The sequence below is a fragment of the Cydia strobilella genome, chromosome 5 (genome assembly GCF_947568885.1).
Source record: "Cydia strobilella chromosome 5, ilCydStro3.1, whole genome shotgun sequence".
NCBI classification, from domain to species: Eukaryota; Metazoa; Arthropoda; class Insecta; order Lepidoptera; family Tortricidae; genus Cydia; species Cydia strobilella.
The window spans coordinates 17214663-17238471 of NC_086045.1; the positions used below are offsets into that span (position 1 = coordinate 17214663).

At 35.7% G+C, this 23809-nt stretch overlaps 2 protein-coding genes across 2 annotated transcripts in view; both read right to left on the reverse strand.

Moving 5' to 3' along the window:
- The window catches only part of LOC134741530 (uncharacterized oxidoreductase YrbE-like), a 445968-nt gene that overhangs the window by 403177 nt on the left and 18982 nt on the right, over nucleotides 1–23809 (reverse strand). The gene's annotated exons all lie outside the window — the stretch shown is intronic.
- On the reverse strand, nucleotides 1164–21968 carry LOC134741471 (uncharacterized). Its single transcript, XM_063674253.1, has 6 exons — nucleotides 21763–21968; nucleotides 19889–20015; nucleotides 15156–15299; nucleotides 3025–4599; nucleotides 2517–2708; nucleotides 1164–1405 (listed from the first exon to the last, which is right to left on the reverse strand). Exons 1-6 carry the CDS (start codon nucleotides 21877–21879, stop codon nucleotides 1239–1241), a joined length of 2322 nt encoding a protein of 773 aa, XP_063530323.1. The 5' UTR covers nucleotides 21880–21968; the 3' UTR covers nucleotides 1164–1238.

A 23809-nucleotide genomic window follows, 5' to 3' on the forward strand; every position in this document is an offset into this window, starting at 1 on the left:
TGTATAAATATGTAAACAGGTAGAAGTATATAGGAGCAAATACCTAGGGAATCCATGCACACTAAAGGAAGCAACTAGCAACCTGAAGACCTTGCTAGGCTTCGTGGAGGAGCTGGGGTGGTTAGAGTAGCGCTACCTCGTTTCACGCAAAATAGGCACATTGGATGTCGAGTTGCGGAAAATGCCCAGCAAAACTAACTAACTAACTAACTATGTATATTTTTCGTTTTCTTACATTAACAGTGCGCACGTGGGCCATCTGGCCGCTGTACTATAAAGGAAACTAATATTAACTCGCATCAATAAGTAGTCACGAATTGGAACAAGTATAAATTTAAAAAATTGGCTAAGCCCGCAGTCATAACTGCGGTAAAATGAAGTCAAAATCAGTCCATCGACTCAATTTTTTGCAAGCTTTCTAATGGTACCCCACACGATTCTTACAAATGAAATAAAAAATCTGGTTACCCCTCTCAACCCCCTAAACTTCCCCCTAAAATAATAAATAAGCGATTTTGACTAATTTACAATATTATTTCAAACAACTGTTTCAAATTTTAGGTATCTACGTCAAATGGTCTCTGAGAAAAACGCATTTAACTGATTTGCAAGACCGAAGTGATCCCATAAGTGTTCCGTTTGTCAAAACAAAGTTTTGCACCAGTTTCTAGTTTTTGGTCCACCTTCTGATTAAAATAAAACCGATTAACTTAAAACTTTTTTACCTTAATTTTATTCCGTTATAATCATTAAGGTATTACATTACATACATAATACATACGGCGAATTCGAACAATTCTTATAATATAAGATAATGTCACAGCTATACGATAGCGATCTGTCAGTGTCAAAAGTGACATTATTTCAACTAAAAACGTCAAGGAACACAAAGTAAACAACGGAGCGATTCGTATAATACTTCTGACACTGACATATCGGTATCGTATCGCTGTGACATCTTATAAGCATTGTTTGAATCGGGCCGTTACTTTTTAATGTAGTTAGTAATAAATAAGACACTTGGTCTCGTTTTGTAACTTCGGCCCTTGAATTTTAAGAACCTTTATTATGTACCTGTTGCACAAAATACTATTATGTTCTCCATTATGTTGCTCCAGAGGCAGGTAAATAGTCTTACAGGTGAATAAAACTTGTCGTTACCAATCTAAAATTATTTTATTCAAATATTAAATAATAGAATTAGTATGAAATATGTATCCTATTTTCCATTACTTAATTTATGTTTTAATAATGTCTTCTTTGGTTACGGTTACGGTTACGGGCTGTTGCTTCGATCTGATGTAATTGATGTATTTTTCAAGGCCCCACGAGAGAGCTGTGAGCCACGTGAATATGTTTAAACAATGTAATGTGACAGCTGTCGAGGCATTGTCTTTTATCCAACCTGAAAATTAAAGTATTTAATCTGAATAATCATGATTTCAAATTGTATTATAGTGAATACATGTTACACACTTTATGAATGAATTCCATTCATATATGCACTTTTGCAGTTCGTACACTACCGGCAGATGGGCCTTCCGTGATTATTCTGAATTTTATTCTGAATGGTATGCTTCATTTAGGCTAAGTTATTTGTGGTATTTTCTATAAAAAGGGACCTTATTGTCGATGGCGCTTACGCCATTATTAACGATGCTCCGATATAAATACAATGCCGCGCGACGCTTCATAGAAAATGCCCCATTTTATTGTAAACAATTTTCTTAAGATCAATCAATCAATATTAAGAAAGCAAATAAAGAACTGAACTGAAACTGAAACTGATATATATATATATACGGCCGAGGAGACGAGTGACACGAGCGTTGGTTTATAGCACACTACTTTATTGACGTAAGAGATGGGTCGTGGGCGCAGCCACACACACACACATGCATGGGTAGTTGCATACATATACAACACCAACTTAATCTAAATAATTATTCCTCGACGAAATTCCTAGCGTAATTTAAAAAAACGCAGTCGAATTAAAAGAGCAATTTCTGACTGTACTTAAGGCCCTAAAAAAGATCGTTGAAACCAAAGATAGATTTGGTTGAACCTAATAATTCGAGCCTAATTATTCTGACTTCATCATTAGATCAGATTAGCTCGATGTTACCAAATTATTGTATTGTCATCTACCACCAGGTTGTTCCTGTACCGCAAGCAAATAATTTTAAACTTAGATGGTACGAGTATATACTCAATCGATAAAACGTTTGTTTAAAAACCTTTAAAAATTATGATGTGTAAAATTTGTTTTCATACAAATTCAATATTATTTTCAATGTAGGTATGCTGCTGTGCATTAAAAATATATTTACAACGAGTATTTTTGTTACGAACGCATATCCTATCCAGTATCCCACCCTACCCTAATGAACAAACTTTCACATGTTTTATTAATTATTCTTCTTTATAAAAAAAACAGCACTAAAACATTTGGTCGTTTAATTTAAGGTTATATCAAAAATACACGCTGTATAGGTTAAGTGTGTTAAAAACCATACCAACAACAGGTCCCAACACCAAATACACGATGCCGGCCGTGATCAGTTGGATGCCGGTAGCCCCGGGCAGCTTGTGCAGCGGCACGTGGGTGGGAATCACCAGCGCCATGAACACCGTCCGTAGCCCCTTGCCGAAGCCGATCATGACCGCCACCAGGAGCACTACGGAGTACGTCTGGTAGTAGGCGAGAACTGTAACAGAAGATCATATTTAGTGTCGAAGAGAAACTAAGTTACTGGGACTGATTTGGTTTCAGAATTCAGACAGTGCACAGCGGTGGATATTATTACGAAGCCTGGCAGTTTCTAACAAACCATTACTCTTAATTACTATAATACTTTCTATGTACGTATATTGATCATTTAAGCAAATCATATAATATATCTTTCATGCCTTTTGCGTACACATTTGGATTATTCATCCTAGGACACCAAATAAAACAGTATTTGCAAATACAATTTTGGAAAAAAATGGTTAGGTACGTGTTAATACATTTTAGCGACTTACCCACTCTACCCATTGCCATTGATAAGACACCAAAGAGGAAGAACGAATTGTTGTCCCATCCAATTTTGCCAGCTACGAAAGGGATGCAGAATCTGACGCAAATGTCCACTCCAGCTAGCAACGACATAAAGAAAGCCACTTCTGATTTACTCATACCGTAATCACCTAGTATAAATGGTGTTAGGATAGAGAAATTGAGTTCATTAAAGTTAGCTAACGTGATTCCGAGCATCAAGTTAATGAAAGTGAAGTCTCTCAGCAAATCTAAATCGAAGAATATTGCCACTTTTTGACAAAACGTAAGCAGTCCTTCTTCATCATCTTCAACATCCTCGTTTTCTGTGTTTTCTTCAATCACATCATCCTCTAACTGGCCATGAATTAACAATTTGAAGTTATCAGGTTCTTCGTTCTCTTTTAAATATTGTTCTAATTTCAAAGAAGCTTGTTTTAACACTTCGCTTTCGTAATTAAAATTATTCGATTTCCGTCTATATCTAGTACGGTATGATTGATTGCTAGCATTATCTCTTAAATATTTTCGTTCATCAACATCGTCTAGATTTTTAAGCGATATGTTGCTATGATTATTTTTGTTATAAGTTTCGCCATACTGACTCTCCATTTTGAATGATTTTAGACTTTTACTGCCAGCTAAATGTTTTTCAGCCTTATCTGCAATAACTTTAGCTTTTTCTGGATCTATATTTTCAACAGCTACCTTTTCATCAGCTTTAAGATCTTGAGGAGCTTTAAGTGTCGGGCAGTCTTCTATTTCCGATTCTGGAATCTGCGTTTGGGTAATTGAAGTTTTTCTTTTTGGTTTATAATTGTCTCTTTCTTGAGCCATGGCTCCTAAATTCACAGCAGAGTTTTTTTTAGATTCATTAAGGTATAACTTGGGTTTATAATTTTCTCGCTCGTTGGCTAGTGTGCCCAGATTTGCTGCGGAGTTTTTTTTAGATTCATTGAGGTACAACGTAGAAGATTTGCGAGATCGAGTTTCAGTTAGATTTGACATTGAAGGTTTTTTTGAATTCATGCGGGAAGTTTTAGCTGAGGCATCCCTTGACGACAGCTTGCTTCTCGATTGACGTGATTGACTAAAGTAACCGTCGTTGGCACGCAACATCATGGGCACTCCCGGGTCCGTGATTTCATATCCTGGATTAACTGGATCATCCTCATTATAAATATACTGACTGGAAAAAGCACTGATATTCTTAAATTTTGACATATTGCTGTAATAACCACTTTCCTTATCCCTTTTGTCAGATTGTTCAGAGCCCAATAATATTTCTTCGTCGCCATTTTCTCGATTGGTAGATTTGCAGTGCCATTCCACTGGTTGAAGTAGTAATGCGCAAGCGATGGCATGTAAGGAAAACCCACTTATAAGAAAAATGCATCCATGTTCGCCAAAGAGATAGATCAGACCGGTGATAATGTGTGGCCATAACATAGGGCCAAGCCCTGTGGTAGTCCATGAGAGGCCGGTCGCTAGACGTCTTCTATTCTTCCAGTAAGTGTTCAAAGCAAGTGCATTAGCTGAGCTGCTTATTCCGTATCCAGCACCTGAAATCATAAAATTAAATTAAGGCGCACACTAACTTTATATTTGAACTAATTTCTGACACAGGGAATCATCGATGACTAATCAGACTAATCATGCGGGCGCAGCATGGTTCCATTTTTATCGCCTGTCACTATACCCGTCACTTTCGCATTTACGTACTTGTTAGAACGTGACAAGCATGGTGACAAGGGATAAAAATGCGACCTTTCTACGACCGCTGGACATAAAGTTGAACTCGCTACAATTTGGGCACATGAAAATTACAAACAAAAAGAAAACAAAGATCTACTGGAGCCACCTACCTACCTAGTACTATTATATATTCTGTGCTGGAGCGAAATATATATTAAATATAGTTCAATATATTATAGTTTATCATGCTAAATGTATTAGAATTTCACTTCAGCCTCAGGTTTTGACATGTCACAGACTTTTTGATGACCAGGACACTGGCACTTTGCACATGATTACCGTGTGTTTTAGTCCAAACCAGAGTTATTTGCGGATTAGTGGATAATATAACTTCAACAGGTGTCTTTTTCAAATATTCCTTGATATGGACCCAGTCCATTGCCATCCGCCTTAATTTAGAACCATCCGCCAAAAGTACCATTTTGGGATTGTCAGCATGTCCATGTCTATCGTGTTAAAATAACCCTTCGTCACAGTTATAGTGTAGTGCCAACACGATGAATGCTACCAAAATAGTAACTGTGAGATGTGACTTCTTTAAAAAGGTTTAAGTCATTTTCACAAATGTTTCTTGCATATATTTCTATGGTCAATGTCCCTTATGCGAATCAATTAACGGCGACGCTGGATAAAATCACAAGTAGCTTGCTAAACCAATAAATAATGGGAATACTTAGCATTATTTTTATCTTGCAATCTTCTGAAATGTATTAGTAACTCATACAAGTCAGTTTTCATTCTGTGTTATTATTTGAAGTGTGCATTTCTATAGAATCCATCGTCTAGCACTTAACACGCTCAAATACGTTAAAAAACCGGCCAAGTGCGAGTCTGACTCGCCCACCGAGGGTTCCGTACTTTTTAGTATTTGTTGTTATAGCGGCAACAGAAATACATCGTCTGTGAAAATTTCAACTGTCTAGCTATCACGGTTCATGAGATACAGCCTGGTGACAGACGGACAGACGGACAGCGGAGTCTTAGTAATAGAGTCCCGTTTTTACCCTTTGGGTACGGAACCCTAAAGATGATCAAACGTTTTTATACCCTACATTTTGCATACAAATTTAATTTAGCACCACAATTTTGGGAGCAGATAAGCTCTTGCTAGCTCTTAATCTAACTTGATTTCACTTTTTATGCATACATTTGAGATATTTGTACCTTTTTTGCAAAATAATAAAAGATAGGTTTCGGTCTTTATAACGCTGTATGTTCCTATTTCTTTTTTTTTTTTTCATTTCAATCTCGTGTTTTTCGGCTTTCTGGTTGTCTTTCCATTCATTAACGTCTCCGCAACATTTGAAAAATACAAACACGAATCAATATATTAATATTTTCACAAATTTATTTAACCTAATCGAATTTTCCAAGGCTATTGGTGCAAAGTGATTTCTTTATCATGAAAACGAATTGACAACTTTTGTGGTATCATATGTTCCTCATGCTATAGCGATTTTTACTTTAGCTAACAAATAAAATTAAACCGCCCGTGACAAAAATTATAAGCAAAAATGTGTGCCTACGTTTTGGCGTGTTCAAGCTTTACCATGACACTTCAGGCGGTTCCATCGGTTTGTCGCTATCATTGTCACAATACGCAAGAAGGGACGGGGAAGACCATGGGCGCCAAGTGTCAATTTTGATCGAATTTTGTCGATTTTTATTGAAGTGAAACTTCTTATGCGACTTCCAACTGACAGTGTTAAACGTTTAACGCTATGTAGTTAGCTGCATAGCTTGTACGAGCGCGCGTTTAATAATCAACTTCAAGTGTGTCTGTCACTTCACTTGTTAGTATAAACGTCAAGTTCATGTTGTCAACATCGATCTATTTATTGATTGTGTTTCTTAATCATTTGTAAAGACTTAAATTATTTCAAGTTAAATTCAGAGTGAGTTGAAAGTGACAGTTTGTTGTTAAATAATCATTTTGTCTGATGGAAGTCACGCAGACTCGTCCATCATCATCATTGGCGCAAGCAGGAGGACCTCAGTCAAGGACTACGGTCTCCATGCGGCCCGACTCGAGGAGTCTTGGAAGCTTGAAAGTTGGCGCTGCCCGAGGGACGTAGCACCCCAGCGGACCGCGAAAGAGAAAGGTCGTATACTTTCATTATTCAAGGCTTGCACGGCGCCGACCAAGCGGACTCGAACGCAATACAAGGTACCAGGCGAACAAGAGTCTGAAAGAGGTTTAGAAAGTTAAATTAAATATATATAATAAAGTTTGTCTTAAAGAAACAATATGAGTTCACTAAAATCAATTTCCACCCCTTCCTATTTTCATTTCCACATTACGAAGTTTCACTTCTTCCGCGCGGAGGGACTCCAAGCACTGTTTTTTTATTTTATTTTACGTAGCCTTATAATATTAGTACGGTGGTTTTTGGTCTAAGTCTTCTGGAAATCGATTTTCTTCGAAAAAAATAATAATCCCCCCTCCCTTTTTTCATTAGCGGGCGCCATTTTCAAAATGAATATAGCCCATATGAGATGTGGTTGAATTCGTCAGAAATGTGTTAGTGACATAGGCTATATAAATTTTGAAAATAGCGCCCGCTAATGAAAATTGGGGTTGTTTTTTTTTTCTTACTATAGCAATATGGGTACCAAATGAAAGCTAGTGAAAAGACCATTTCAAAAATATATGTAAATAATCTGGTTTTTTGTTTGTTTTAATAATAGTTGCAGTTTAATGTAACAGAAAATTATACTTTTTTCAACTTGATGTACTTTTCTTATTTTTGGTTATATCTGGTTAATTATTTTTTAACGTTATATAGAGGATATTCACAGTCACTTTGTATGTATTTTGGAATGATCCATTCAGTCATTTTCAATTTAGAGCAGTTCAAAGTCAACTGTATCCACAGTGAAATTTTTGAACGTTTTCTAATAATTTGTTAGACGAAGTAGTGAAAATGTTACAGTATGTTATATATTTGTATTCTACTCACAAAACTCTTTCATTTGATACCCCACATGGTATGATTAAAAAAAAGTAAAAAACTTTGTACTGCCGACTTTTTGACGTCATTCTAAGTATTTGCCCTGTGTTATGATCAGACAGATTTAATGGAAGCACTTCACCTACTGCGTCAGGAACATTTGATAATGTCTGATCAATGCAGGCATTTTGTCTCGTGGGACAATTGATATGGGCTTAAAAAATTGTAATTTTGGATGATGTTGTTAAAATCATCTAATAGATGAGACGGCTTCAGAAAATCAATATTAAAATCGCCCGCTATGATTATTTGTTTTCTTGTTTTTGTTATAACAATTTTTAACAGAGCGTTTAATTTACTTAAAAATAAAATATAACAATTCGGAATCCATAAATACAAATTACGATACGATTGAAATGTTTTATTTCTACTCCACAAACTTCAATGAAGTAAAATTCTGTTTTAAATTCATTAAGAAAATTAAGAGGCTTCGTTTCCAAATGATTTCTAAACAAGATGCAAGTTCGTCCTCTTCTCTTTGACCTTGAGAAATATGCTGCTAATTCAAAACCCTCAATGCTAACATTTGCTTCGTCTCCTGTTCGGACAAATGTCTCAGACAAGCATATTACATCTACATATTTACCATTGCAGGCATACAAATCTTTTTAAGTTAATTCAAGTATGTTATACATTTGTGTTCTAATCACAAAGCCCTTTCATTTAATACCCCACATGGTATGATTAAAAAAAAGTAAAAAACTTTGTACTGCCGACTTTTTGACGTCACAGCAACTACCCCCACCACTTTCGCACTTGTCATCTAATATATTTGTGTTCATATTTGCGACGACATGAGCGAAAAGTAACCTAAAGCCTGTTTCGCCAAGCCACTATATCGAAATTCGAAAGCTGTCATTTTTTTGTTTATAGTGTCACATAATAAATTACCGAGTAAAGTTTGATTAAAAGTCCGAGTTAGAGGTTACTTTGGGAATCAATAGTATCGAGCGAAGTGTCATAATTCGTGTATCGGAAATCGGAAGCTGTGTTACTAAAGATAATATAATCATGAACTACGTATTTTTTTTCCACGTCTACGAATATCAACGTCTCTTTGAAAAATATGATCACAGGGAGATTTTTCGCCTTCTGGCTCAGGGAACGGCCTTAATGACCTTCATGTTTTCTCTTTTAATAGTTTATTATAGTTTTCAAGAAGATAACAGTAATAAAATAAAAATGCAGTCACCCACTCATCATGTCTAATAGAGGTGAACAACACGTTTGGATAAAACCTGCACATTTGACCTTTGTCTGACTGAACGTGCAGTAAGTAATTTCTAGATTTAACACATTTTAATACATTGTATCGTATTTATAATAATATCACTGTAGAGCGGGGAGAGCGAAGACCAACATCCCAGCGTTAGGTACTTAGCACGTGTATTTATAACTTACAGAGATTTTACAATAGGTACTGTTAGCACTTACTTGCCGAGCAAGACCTAACTAGGTAGGCGCGAGATAGACCAGTAAGCTTTACTAGGGCAAAAACACTAGATACTTCAACAGAGGTGAAGGTCTCTGTAAATTGTAAATACACGCGCTAAGTACCCAACGCCGGCTTTTCGTCTTCGCCCTCACCTCCCCGCTCTAGTAGCGCCCACCGTGGTTTACTCGAAGGTTAGCTGCAAGAGATCCCTTATAGGGATAAGTTCGCGTTTGTACCTCTATTTCTGTAAATTTTATGTAAACCTGTGTTGTGTACAATAAAGTGATTACTACTACTACAGTTGAACCTGCTTAATACGATTACGTTTAATTCGATTTCCCGCATAATACGCCATTTTTCGCCGGTCCCTGCAACTTTGAGCCTGTTTTCATACATTTTTTTTCGATCGGCTAATGGTTCGTATAGTCCGCGCTACTCACCATCTGCACATTTGCGTTATTGACACAGTCGTATTTTTATGGAATACACCGTTAGCCAACAATTTTGAATGTGTTTATTACCTACCTTAGGTTTTTTTGTTTTATTTAATATCTTTTGTCAGGTCCTTATCAGCATGAGAATGCGATGCCATCTGCTTGACCGTTATGGACCACGGAGTGCAAGACATTCTTCCCAAAACGCAACCCTAAGTGATGATGACGAACGCTCATGAACAGGAGGAAACATCTCCAATTTTGTCTAATGCTCCGGCGTTGTCAGTTGTGGTAGATTTAAGACGTTATGTATCGTCTATGGGTAATTAAAAAAAAATTTAGTTCAGGTCTTAAAAACCCATATTTTATCACATTACAAAATAAAAAATAAAAATTAAAAAATATCAAAATAATATTGATAAAAATAACCATATATATTCAAATTACTCATTTTATCATTGATTGAATAGCGAAGACGAGATCCATAAATTAAATTATATTGAAAATCTTGCTAAAGCAAATGCATCATAATCTCTACGTCAAAATAAAATAAATATTTACTTTAAGTAAAACAGAAATTATTGTTATTTAATACCAATATAAACAGATTTTTTTTATCTAACAAAAATACTACAAATGTAAGTAAAATTATGTTAAGTACCCTAATGTTGATTTATAGGTAAGCATTGTTGTGTCTTCCATTCTAAATAAACAAATTACATGAAATAATAAGTACCAGTTTTTTTTTTCACGTTTAATACGATTTTCCGTTTAAGATGCTTTTTAGGGTTCCGTACCCAAAGGGTAAAACGGGACCCTATTTAAGACTCAGCTGTCCGTCTGTCCGTCTGTCCGTACCTCATGCCATGCCAGGCTGTATCTCATGAACCGGATAGCTAGACAGTTGAATGTATCATCGTCTGCACCTAATATCTCTACCATTTGCCGTCGATTATTATGGGTGGTGTCGATGAAAAAATTATTAAATACATTTGCAATGTCACTTGGTTTATCTATGATTTGATTATTATATGTAATTTTGTCAATCAGTTTATTCCTCTTATTTAATTTACCTGTGTCTTTATTTATGATTTCCCAACTAGTTTTCGAGATATTCTTAGCATAGCGATATTTAGCCTTGCCTTATTATCTAACTTTTTAGATGTTAATATATACTTTTTTAACAATTTATTGTATTTATTATAGTTCAATTTATTTTCAAGTGTCTTGTCTTTGTAAAACCTATATATTCGTTGTCGTTTGGTGTTTAAAGCATTTCTCAAACCCTTAGTAATCCATTTAGTACAATGCCGTGTTTTTTTTAGCTCTTGACTACAAATAGGAAACCACAAATTAAAGAATAACGTATATACATCATAAAAATTGTTAAAAGCAACATTAGCGTCCGGTTCAGAGTACACGTCATTCCATGAGAGACATGTCAAAGTGTGACGAAACTTTTCAACGAGTTCATAGCTAGTCTCTTTTCTTGACATATTCATATGGGGAGGGAATATATTTTCCAGGCTTCAGTATTCTAAGTATTTGCCCTGTGTTATGATCAGACAGATTTAATGGAAGCACTTCACCTACTGCGTCAGGAACATTTGATAATGTCTGATCAATGCAGGCATTTTGTCTCGTGGGTAAATTGATATGGGCTTTAAAATTGTAATTTTGGATGATGTTGTTAAAATCATCTAATTGATGAGACGGCTTCAGAAAATCAATATTAAAATCGCTCGCTATGATTATTTGTTTTCTTGTTTTTGTTATAACAATTTTTAACAGAGCGTCTAATTTACTTAAAAATAAAATATAACTACAATTCGGAATCCTATAAATACAAATTGCGATACGATTGAAATGGTTTATTTCTACTCCACAAACTTCAATGAAGTAAAATTCTGTTTTAAATTCATTAAGAAAATTAAGAGGCTTCGTTTCCAAATGATTTCTAAACAAGATGCAAGTTCGTCCTCTTCTTTTTGACCTTGAGAAATATGCTGCTAATTCAAAACCCTCAATGTTAACATTTGCTTCGTCTCCTGTTCGGACGAATGTCTCAGACAAGCATATTACATCTACATATTTACCATTGCAGGCATACAAATCTTTTTAAGTTAGTTCAAGCAAATCTTTTTTGCCTAATAAACCTGCAATGTTGTGATGTAATATTACAAAGGTGTTAAAGAGATTCTCTGAATCGAAATCTTTAGGCTCGAAAAAAACATCATCAGTTTGAGTACTTATTTTAGTGGTGTCCTTAATTTTTGAATGTGTAATTCATCTTCCTCAGTTACAATACAAGGGAACTGTTATGGTATTCCTTATCATTATAGAAATCTATTGTTAACATTTTGGCCTTTAAGTCCCCAAAAATAACTTTCACTGCAGTATTATTTATCATACCAGATCGCCTATTAAACATTTTATATGTGTAATCTAGATTTTTATTGCTATCCAACAAGTAAGCTTATTCATACTTACAAATATTCCTACCCAGGATAAAATTTTTTTTAAAAAGAATGATCTTATTATAACGCTATCATGATCTTATTATTTGATGATGATGATGTCCTCCCAGACGTATCCGTCGACAGCGACATCCCGACAAGCGTTTTATTTGTACATTATTATTTCTAAAAGGGTTTTTATTAACTAATCTATTTTTTTCGCATGGGCGCGAGCGTGACTTGCAAATCCAAATTTGTTTTTAAAAGTCCGACAGCACGAAGCACAGTAGAGCTGTCCAGATGAGTTGTAGGTGTAGTTGTAGGAGGGCTTGGGCCGATTTTTTCGAAGCTGTCGTTTGGCGTCAAGATTTTCAAGCCGGGTGCGTTCAAAGTTATCAAGACCCGTATTGACAGCAGCTCGCCAGTCCGATCTCCGAGTTGCAAGCTCCTCCCACGACTCGCATGATATGCCGGTGGCCGACAAGTGGCGTTTTACCACACCCTTGTAGCGCAGGTACTGCCCGCCAGCCTTGCGTTTACCAGAGGCTAGCTCAGAGTAAAACACTGCTTTAGGCAGTCTCGATGGTGCCATACGCACAAGGTGCCCGCACCAACGCAATTAATTGGCCTTTCATGAACAGACACTCCATACCTGGTATGCCCGATCGACGTAAAACCTCCGAGTTTGGAACACAATCCTGCCACTTCACCCGTAACATTGCCCGGAGACATCGTAGATGAAATGTGTCTAAACGTTTAATGTCCCCTTTGTACAGACACCATGTCTCCGAGGCATAAAGCAGCAGAGGCAGGATAATTGCTCTATAAACGGCGAGTTTTGTGTGAAGACTAAGATCGTGTGATTTCCAAACTCATTGGTTTTATTATTATTTATCATAATTATTGTCTTATTATTTATCATAATTATCACACACTAAACTGATTTGTAATTAGATTCCAAAAAACTAACCTCACTCAGATCCTTTTTCTTTCGTAATAATGAAAAATATGTAAAGAAGTAAACTCAAATTTCCCTTTTGCATACTCTAGCATTTAAAATAAATATAGATGTATCCTTTTAGCTTTGTTTAGTTTCTACATACATACGAAAAAGAGAAAAAGTGAGGTTAGTTTTTTGGAATCTAATTACAAATCAGAGTATAGATCTCAATTTTAATTAAATTAAAAAAATTGATCATGTTGATTTATATTTTATTACACTGCAAAACTCGGAAATAATTATTTCTCCTTTTCCTCTGAACCCTATCATTCACAGACGTCTACTGCTGGACATAGGCCTCCCCCATAGGTCGCCACAGGGAGCAATCTCTAGCACACTGCAGCCACCGACTCCCAGCGACCCGTACGAGATCACCCGTCTATGTGGCCTGCCCATTGCCACTTCAACTGTGTAATCTTGCGGGCTATGACCGTCATAGCCCGCAGGATTACACATCAGTTGAAGTGGCATAGTATGACGGTTACTTTGGTCCTTCTACGAATATCTTCATTTCTAATACACTCGTTTTTTTCTGATCACGTAGAGACACTCCGAGCATACTCTCATACTCTCAGACTCCGAGTAATCCCTACAGTACTTATTCGTCACATGGCTTGGGTACGGTAACAATTGTCTTTTTACTTTTATGAATCTTCAGGTCTATTAATATATATTTTTGTTAGCTGTATCTATCTTTTTAAGTATGACTGTATGTGTTATAAATAAAACAATAGTATAAAAACTGTCATCTCCATACATTTTCATTGTATTGAGATGACAGCTGTCATAAAAATACTATAATGTCATAAATACGATAGTACTGTCTGCCGGTCTGTTACCATTTTTCACGCTTAAACTGCTGAACGATTTAGATGAGATATGGAGATAGTTTAAGCCCCGGGAAATGACATAGGATACTATTTATCCAGGAAATCATCCATTGAGGGGATGAAATATGGGAGAAATTTACTATGGAAGTACTTAAGTACTTATTCACAGACAAAGTCGAGGGCAGAAGCTAGCATTATAATATATTGCGAAGGCGACGGGAATTTACATTTAAACCAAGTAACTAAGCACTCATTAGTCATTACATACAGTACCGGCCTGTTTTTACAGCTTTTTTTTTATATTTGTGAGTGACTTCCACCTCACTGTTTTAGGTACAATAGTCTAGTAGTATTTCTTTGTACGGGCAATGAGAAAAATTGGTCTCATGTAATGGTTTTTTCATAGAGGTTTTTTTTTAAATGTATTGTTAACTTCATTTTTTTACTAGAGGTTTTTTAGTAATATGCTGAGTATCCTATTGTAATTCACAGTATTTCATTGCAATATTCATCTTGTATAAAATGACTAGTAAAATATGCAATATACACTAACCTATATTGTTTACTCTATGCAAGCTCATACAAAAACACTCAAAGGTGATATATTATTGGCCGGTACTTATACTTACGCGTTGCGCATACTCGTATACTTATGCGTTCAACTGTAATCACCCTTCAACTAAATGATTGCACGACTAGCTAGTGGTTATCAGATAAATTTGTTACGACTTATGAAATGATGACGCTTATGAGGCGTGGTCACAATGTATTGATATTATTGGAATTGGGGTTGTTATTGGCAGTTGTTTAATCCCCACATAAATAAATGATGATTATACTGCATATACAAATTATTGGTACTGGTATTATTGCTGATTATAGTGATTATTGGTACTTTATCTTCCTTATTCATTCACTCATTCAACTTGGTCACACTAGCGTTTGTTCATTAACTAAGTACAGTCAGCAGCAGAAGTTGCTAAGCGGGAAGCCTTAAGCCTAGAGCTTAGCCTCGGTATGGCATGACATGACATTCAGATGAAGATCCGTTTAATGTGAACAACATAACAAATATTGTGTTAAATAAAGTGACCGGAAAAAACCAACACTATTGAGCGTCGGCAGCTTAATCAAAGTCCATCTCGCGTAAACCAAAACAAAATAAAATAATGTAGTATTAATTAAATATTCACTTACCATAGAGTATAGAAAACGATACGAGGTAGGTGACGAAGTTGTACGAAAATGTGCATAGAATTAATGAAATGAAGACCACGCACGCTCCAGTCAGCGACACTTGGCGGTACGTGAATGTTTTAAATACTGGCCCGTTGGCTAAACCTGTGAAATTAAAAAAACAAGTTAGTTGGATGCACGGATTTAGATTTTAATAAACCGGATGGAGTACACGGGCCAAAAAGTGTGTCCACATGAGAAGTCAAAGTGGGCGGTTGCATCTCTTTCTAATTAGGATGACCATAAGTCATATGTATGTGGGATATTAGGATAAGTTGGAATGTATAGTTTGGCCAAGATCTTTTTTCATTCATGCATGCATTTTGACTTCCTGTCAGAGAGAATGGATATAGTTTTTTTCTCCTCTGTAAAACGCTTCTCAAAACCTTACTTAATTTAGTCGTTATAAAAGCTGTTACTGATGACAGACAGACTGACAGACGGACAGCGGAGTCTTAGTGATAGGGTCCCGTTTTTGCCCTTTGGGTACGGAACCCTAAAAATGGTCACTTTTTTCATTTGTAGTCTGCCTCTTTCGCACTCATGGTATGTTCATATACGTAATGGCTTCTCTTTTGCACACTTCAGCTATTCTTTAAGCGTTAAGCGTCATCGTAGTTAATTGCACCATTTTTTTTTAATTTGCCGCCTTTGTGTACTGACGGAAATGTGTGTTCAACTTATATAGAATATTATGTATAAATGTGTCTGTAATATTTAAGGATTTTGGATTTAAATTTTGGCAATTATATAGCTCTCATTACGTGCACAAATAAATCATTTATCTATCTATCTATCTATCTATCAACCTAATAATTAAACATGCCGAAATAAAGATATACTTATTTAGGTAAACTTATTTTACATTAAGTAAGTACGTAGGTAATAAGAACTCTGTAAGGCCGATTCACATCGTGCCGACATCATAGTCACCCTAATGAGTTTGACAATGTTTTCTTGTATTTTTATCGTAAACTTTAATAGTTGAGGCTTACCTGTGAAAAGATATACCACAATCAACAAAACTTTCACTTCTGCAACCTTTCACACAATATCTTTTACCCATTTTATACTTTATTTCGCAAATAAATCTTGAGCGCCGCCATTCATGTATTTTGAAAATTTCTTTATCAAGTTGGGGATACCGATTAATATTCAAAGTTACTACAATGTCTACCATATTAAAATTAATGTATTTTTTGTTGTGCACATGCTTGGTTAAATCAGTTAATAATATTGACATTATAACTATTTACCAATTACGTAACAGATATCAAAACCGCACTCTGAATATAGCACATCAATAATATAAGAAGATGAAATAAAACTATGAAAACGGATTATATCGCGTATATTGAATTTATAATACATCCCGACGTTTCGAACTCTTTACAGCGTTCGTGGTCAACGGGTGACTGAGGAAAAATTACAAAGTGCAAAAATACCCACATACTAAAATAATGAACAATCATAGACTACAAACTTTAAGGCTGGTTGTACATGCAAAATCGGTTCATAAGGCTAGTTATACACTACAATTATTTGAAGTAAAGATATATATATATACGCGATAAAAACTACGCCAGCTCCAACCCTACACCACGGACCCGAGAAGATTTAATTCCCTCCTAAATTGTAGGAGGGTATCCCAATATGGGACCGGCAACAAACTCGGCGGGACACATCTTTTCAAAACATCAGAATGTCCAGCATCATCCAACACTAAGGTCTCACAGTCTATGTCTCGCTTGCTCCTTTATCAGATGGACTACAGGATCCCAAGCTGGTGGTAGAGAAAAGCCATCTTCCCTATTAAAGTTTGGATATTTCTTAATCTCAATGGCCTCGCGCAGCATTCTGGGTATGTAACGCTTCTCCTTGGCAATTTACAATTTAGGAGGGAATTAAATCTTCTCGGGTCCGTGGTGTAGGGTTGGAGCCGGCGTAGTTTTTATCGCGTATATATCTTTACTTCAAATAATTGTAGTGTATAACTAGCCTTATGAACCGATTTTGCATGTACAACCAGCCTTAAAGTTTGTAGTCTATGATTGTTCATTATTTTAGTATGTGGGTATTTTTGCACTTTGTAATTTTTCCTCAGTCACCCGTTGACCACGAACGCTGTAAAGAGTTCGAAACGTCGGGATGTATTATAAATTCAATATACGCGATATAATCCGTTTTCATAGTTTTATTTCATGAGTAACTATCGCGGTAACCGAAGACAATATTAAATATAAGAAGGTATTTAATTTTAGTAGTTATTGATATAAATACTACCAAAATGGTATTTTTTTAACATTGGCAACATGTGCGAGTGGGACACCGCGACCCACTTTAGCTATCTCATGTGGACCGTTTTCTCTAGTCTGGTACGAACACCTTTCTGGCTCGGTGATAAGGTTCAATTTAGTATGGCAAAAAAAGTGACAGCTCGCTCCTGTTTAGGGTATAACTTCATGGTTGGATGTCGGTAATAGAAATGTTGACTAATATAAATCAAAGTGAAAACAACCTTAAAGTCATGGAAATAGAGATCAATGTTTTTAGCAGAATCTCAATATTCTGGTCTATGCCAATGATGGTGTTACTTTAAAAAAAAACTTACAATTGCAAATATTTAATTGATTGACTAAATAATATTTATATAAAAATTAGAATGTACAAAATATTGTTAATATTATTATTTCAGTAGATTTAAACTTATAAGTTTTGTATTTCTTATGCAATTTTATTGCCAGCGAGAACTGTTTAACTTTTTAAAAGTCGCGCGGTTTGCTTTGGCGCGAATTTGAAATGATTAAAAAAGAGGCTGAAGTTTTTGTATTATTGATTTAGGATTTTTTCTTGTTATATGTAATCGATACATATTAGATGAGAATTAAAATATTTTAAGTAATACAACTGAAGTCTTTGATTGGAATCTGTTTCACTAGTAGTGTTGTATTAGCTTGTTGTTTAAGCTTTAAGGCGTAAACTACAAGACTTAAGTCGCGACTGCTGAGCCTTGAAGCCTCGAACCTTAAAGCCTCGGAACCTTAACGACTCGAACTAAGAGTTCGTGTTGCTGCTTACGAGCAAAGAAACCTCGAGTCTTTTGGTCTCAAGCTTTAAAGCCTCCTAAGCTTTGAAGGTTTAAGTCTGTAAGGTTTTTAGCAGTAAAGGTTTGGAGCAAAAAGTTAAAGCTTTTAACAAATAAGATCAACCTATGCGTACCCTAACCTAGGGTATAGGGTACCCTACCCTATAGGATATGGTGAAATTTAATACGTTTTTGTGAAATAGGGAAAAACAGAAAAAGATAATTATGACTTATCGCGTTTTTTAGAGTTCCGTATAGTCAACTAGGAACCCTTATAGTTTCGCCATGTCTGTCCGTTCGTCTGTCTGTCAGTCCGCGGGTTGGCTCAGTGACTAGTACTAGAAAGTTGAAACTTGGATTGAATAGGTATGTGTTGTGAAATGTGAACACGCTGACAAAGAGTGCTCGAGCAAAAACAAAAAAAAATCTTCAAGTAATCACCCAGTCTTAATTAAGTAATAAATATTTTTTAAATACTTTTATTTTTATAAGAATGACTCACTCATATAGGACGGAACGGAACGGGACAATTTAAAAATATAGTTTCATAGAAAATGTATCTGGATGTACATACGCAACGGAATCACGGTTCTAAATGGTCCACCCTGTATACGTTGCAGGCAGTAAATGCGTTAACTGATGTTAAGTTACTCTTTCGATATAGATAGGTATATTATAATATTCGTAAATTCTCTACACAAAAATAATTTCTGCAAAGAGAGCTCAACGTATGAGCTCTAAGCTTGACGCAAGCCTTTAAGGTTCGGGGGCTTGAGCTTAAGTTAAAAATCAAGTTCCCTATGAGGCCCGAGTCTTAAAGACTTCATTTTGACAAGACTTTGAGTCGTTAAGGTACTAAACCGCTTTGTGAGCAAACCTTTAACGCTCTAGCTTTCAAAGCTTGAGCCTTAAAGGTTCGCGAGTCGTTAAGGTTCAAAAGTCTTAAAGACTAGTCTTTTAACAACACTAGTCACTAGTCACAACAAAGCCGTTTTTAATTAATTCAATATCAGCGTCTGGCTTCAGTTTTATAAGAGCACTAATTAATGCAAGCGCATAGAGCACTAATAATAGTCATATTACTATTTACTAGTTACGAAAAATTTCGGTAGCGTTTGCCTTAGCCTCAGAACCATGCATGAGATGCAATTTATGTTATTGAATTTAAAACTATAAAAGATATATAAAGAGAGTCGTTTTTATTTCTCTTGAGTGTAGGTAAGTGATACAAATTTAATCGTATTTATTATTTAATGACGAAATGCCCAAATCTACTTCCTAATTTTTCCAATCAGATAAGTCGCATCGCAAGGCCTATTGTTTTGAATGGATTAACTTTAATTTATGTTACCTACCTACGTAACGAATGGTTTTAGTCCCAAAATCCGCTACATTCTACTCGATCGCGCAATTTCTTCAACTCGTATATTATAGTTGGGCTAATAATACTTATTACCTATTAGGAATTTAATTGACTGAGAAACAAACAACTGAACTATTCAAAATAACTATATGTTTAAAAAGCTTTAAAAAGTAAATATTTAGCGCAGGTTATAAAAAATGGAATACTCAATGTGCCATGGTAGTGACCACGAGGCGCGTCACGCACCGACGCAAGAGGTCAGCGCCGAGTTCATGTTTATGATGGTGGTGGTCTCCGAGCTGGTGATGCCGAGGCTGGAGAACCTGTCGCGGAACAGCAGCCCGAACTGCTGCAGCATTGGCAGAGCAGACAGCTGAAATGGAGGGCAATAAAAACTTAGTTTTATATTTTTTGCATTTTTCCTTTAATATGAAAATTCGAATTACAGGGATAAATTATTCCATATCCTTCCCCACAGCTCAAACTATCCCCATACAAAGTTTGGGCATTTCTCAGAGGTGGCGTTTTTACGTGTACGTGACTTTATTGCTTAAAAAATCTGAATTAAATCATACAAATCCATCAGCATCTGATACACCTTGACAACTAGTAAAACATTCCATGTAGGTAGTATATATAATGTAAAGCAAATAAATAGGATCAAATATGAAAATTTAATTAAGTAAAGTAAAGAGGGGTACAATCATAATAAAACGTTGTTCTGTTTCTCTGTTTGTTAGATTTTTAGTGAGACTTTTGAATTTCGACCGCTGTTCTATGAACGCGTGACCACTGTGCTTCCGTATGACCACCCTGCCTATGTAAACCGGCAGATTAACATAACCTTATTGTTATCAGAGACATGTTGCGCGACTGACACTACTAATATCTGCCGGGCTAGCACATGATTGGCGCGAGAGTATCTCGCCGCGACATAAACTACCCGTCCCCCTTTAACTCATACAGTTAGTAAAAGACGGGTAGTCTATCTCGCGGCGAGATACTGTCGCGTCAGTCATGTGCTCGGCCTACTGACGCGCTCGAGTAACTCCACATGGTGGTTTTTTACATTTAAAAAAATTTGTAGACGCTTTCTTGCTCGCTAAAAAAGAAAATATTATATAACATTTTTTTCTTCCTATCATCTATTCTTTCAATTCTAATAGGTCTCTACGACGCTCGAGTTACTACACATTTAGCATTGTTGCCTCCCCTGCTTAACACACAGACAGACAGACTATCGCATTTATAATATTAGTATGGATAGTATGGATTAGTATGGATATTAGTATGGAAAATTTATACGAATAAGGTACAAACAAATGAAGGTCAGATATTTTGGAGGTTAAAACTTGAAGGCCGTAGTGAATATTTTTTGCTAGAGACTAAACAATTGGTTGATTCATTTTATGCGGCTAATTGGCCGTCTGTTTCCCTTGAGCTAATCCATACTAATATTATAAAGTCTGTCTGTCTGTCTGTTTGTCTGTCTGTGTTACCTCTTCACGCTTAAACCGCTAAATCCATTTAGTTGTTGGCATAGAGATAGTTTTAATCCCGGGGAAAGACAGGATAATTCATAAAAACATAAAAACAAAAACAGAAGACGTCAGTTTATTATTCGTAAAAAAAGAATGAGCAGTTTTGTCATAACATACATGCATTTGAGTATTAGGTATGATTTTTTTTTTCATAAAAACAACTTGATCTTTCGAATCAGAGGGGCTACCGCGAAAATCGAAATTCTCAAATTGCGGGGATCTTTCTCTTTTACTCCAATGAAGGGGTAATTAGAGTGACAGAGAAAAATGCCCGCAATTTGCGAACTTCGATTTTCGCGGTTATAGATAGCCCAGATACAGACTAATAAAAAACCGGCCAAGTGCGAGTCGGACTCGCGCGTAATTTGTAATATTCACCAACGAAGGAAACATCACTGATGTTCTGTACGTCCAGCTAAATGCCGAACGAACGAAACCTCTGCAAGCAGTTACCTTGGTATTGTGATTTGGCCTTCACAGAAATTGCAGTTATACTGCAATTAAAGCTACACTTTGCTATTCCGATTATTATGCACACATTTTATAAGAAACAACGATTTATGGGTTATTTAAACTCACGTTAGAAACTCCAGCGGCAATAATAATCATCCACCCCCAGCCTCCGTCCGGGGGAATGAATTCACCTTCCATTTTCACTTTAGATTTCATCTCCTTTGATTTCGCCATCCTTTTCATCCACTAACATTTATTATTGCATAAAATGTATATAAATGAGGACGGGGCAGTGCAGCCTTTGATACGTTACGGACAAAACTGATAACTTTTTATTGCCTCACATACGATGTAGGTACGAGTACTATGTGACAGACACACCCATACATTTATACGTTCAATGGTTTACTAATAACTCGAAGCTACATATATGGTTTTATTAGGAATGATCTCAATCGGTGATAATAATCAGATATTCATAAACTGCATACTAGGTACATATGTATTGAGAAGGTAAGTATGTATTACCTAGTACCTACCTAACGTAAATTTTCCTGCAAAAGTCCATGAGAACCATTATTAATATCTTCGGTCCAAAATTAAATATTAAATGTTACCATAAGTATTTTATTTGGTTTTGTATGTAGTTTAAGAAAAACATTTTCTTAAACTTGATAATGAAAATATCTTTTAATAGGTTTTCGATACCTAAGTAGGTATTTGTTTTCATCATAAGAGACTGCTATATTTTGTAATATAGGAATAATCTCACTAATTTATTAGGGTCCTGGTTACCTACATTAAGTCCTGTTCTGGTTAAACCGCTTGCCGCATTTCAGCTGAACCGCCTTTGTTTACAAAACATTATTGATAAATTCTGACAATAGGTTATCAATTGTATCATTTGTATCTAATTATCTAAAGGCCAACACAATGTGTTTGAGTATTTGGCGTGATCAAATATGGATAATATGTACTCGTAAACGTAGCCTTATATAATGTATCCCGTACGTACAGTCAGGGGGTTCAGGGACATTAGCTATAGCGCTGCGGTTAGCAAAATGAAACTGCACTTTATGCAGAAAGCAAGCCGCTTTGCCCAGTGATACTAGGGACCAATCTGAATGATTTCATCCAAGGAAACACAAATTTCATCCACTAGAATTCAAGATGGCGGACCTTTTCCAAAATGGCGGCTGCAAAATTTAAAAAAATTGTAGACACAAAACGGGTGCACCGATTTTAGTGATTGATATAACAATCAATTTGTATTGACACCTGTAATCGGAAAAAAATATATACCATTTAAGAAATTAAAGATGGCGGCCGAATACTAAGAAAATTATGTTTTTATTTTTTTATTTTTTCCTTCTACTGAAAATAACAACTAAATGTTCTATAGTATGGTCACATATTTTTTCATTTATATTAAACATGATAATATTAGCTACAAAATAAAATAAAAAACTTGACAATCCGTTGAGTAGTTTTTTAACTATACGCATTACAAAAAGCGCCCCCGACCCGTCCGAAACGGCCCCCTCGCATCAAAACTGACAACTGATGATATTTCTTTATATTTAAAGGTGTAAAAAGAAAATAATACATATTTACTTTATTTATTGAGCTATAAATAAATGTATTGCCGCTTATTATTTGTGACGTTCCACGGAAAAAGGAACCTTATAGAGCCTGGCGCTTACGTCGCATAGCACCGCGATAGTATTGGAGCGGCGTTAATAATAGCTTAAGCGCCAACCGCCATAAGGTACCTTTACCCGTGGGACGTCACATTTACTCCTCTTTATCATCTTCGTCCGATGTGGTTGAACTTTAAAAAAAAGAAAATTCATATGAAATCAAAACAAAATATACCTACCTAATATATATTTTTTTTAAATTTGGATTTTTTTAAAATTTAATTGTCCTATCGGTATTACATATAATTAAATTGAATATATAGAAATTAACTACGCCAAACTGTTCCGCCCCTCCAGTACTATTTCAATGTGTGTAGTATTGAGGTTTCATGAAGTACCTGAACAGTATATAGCATTAATTCAGGATATGTATACCAATGTCACCACCCAGATAGTTTATCCAGCTGGAACATGTGAAAAGTTTGAAATAAGCAACGGAGTGCATCAAGGGTCAATATTAAGCCCGGTGTTGT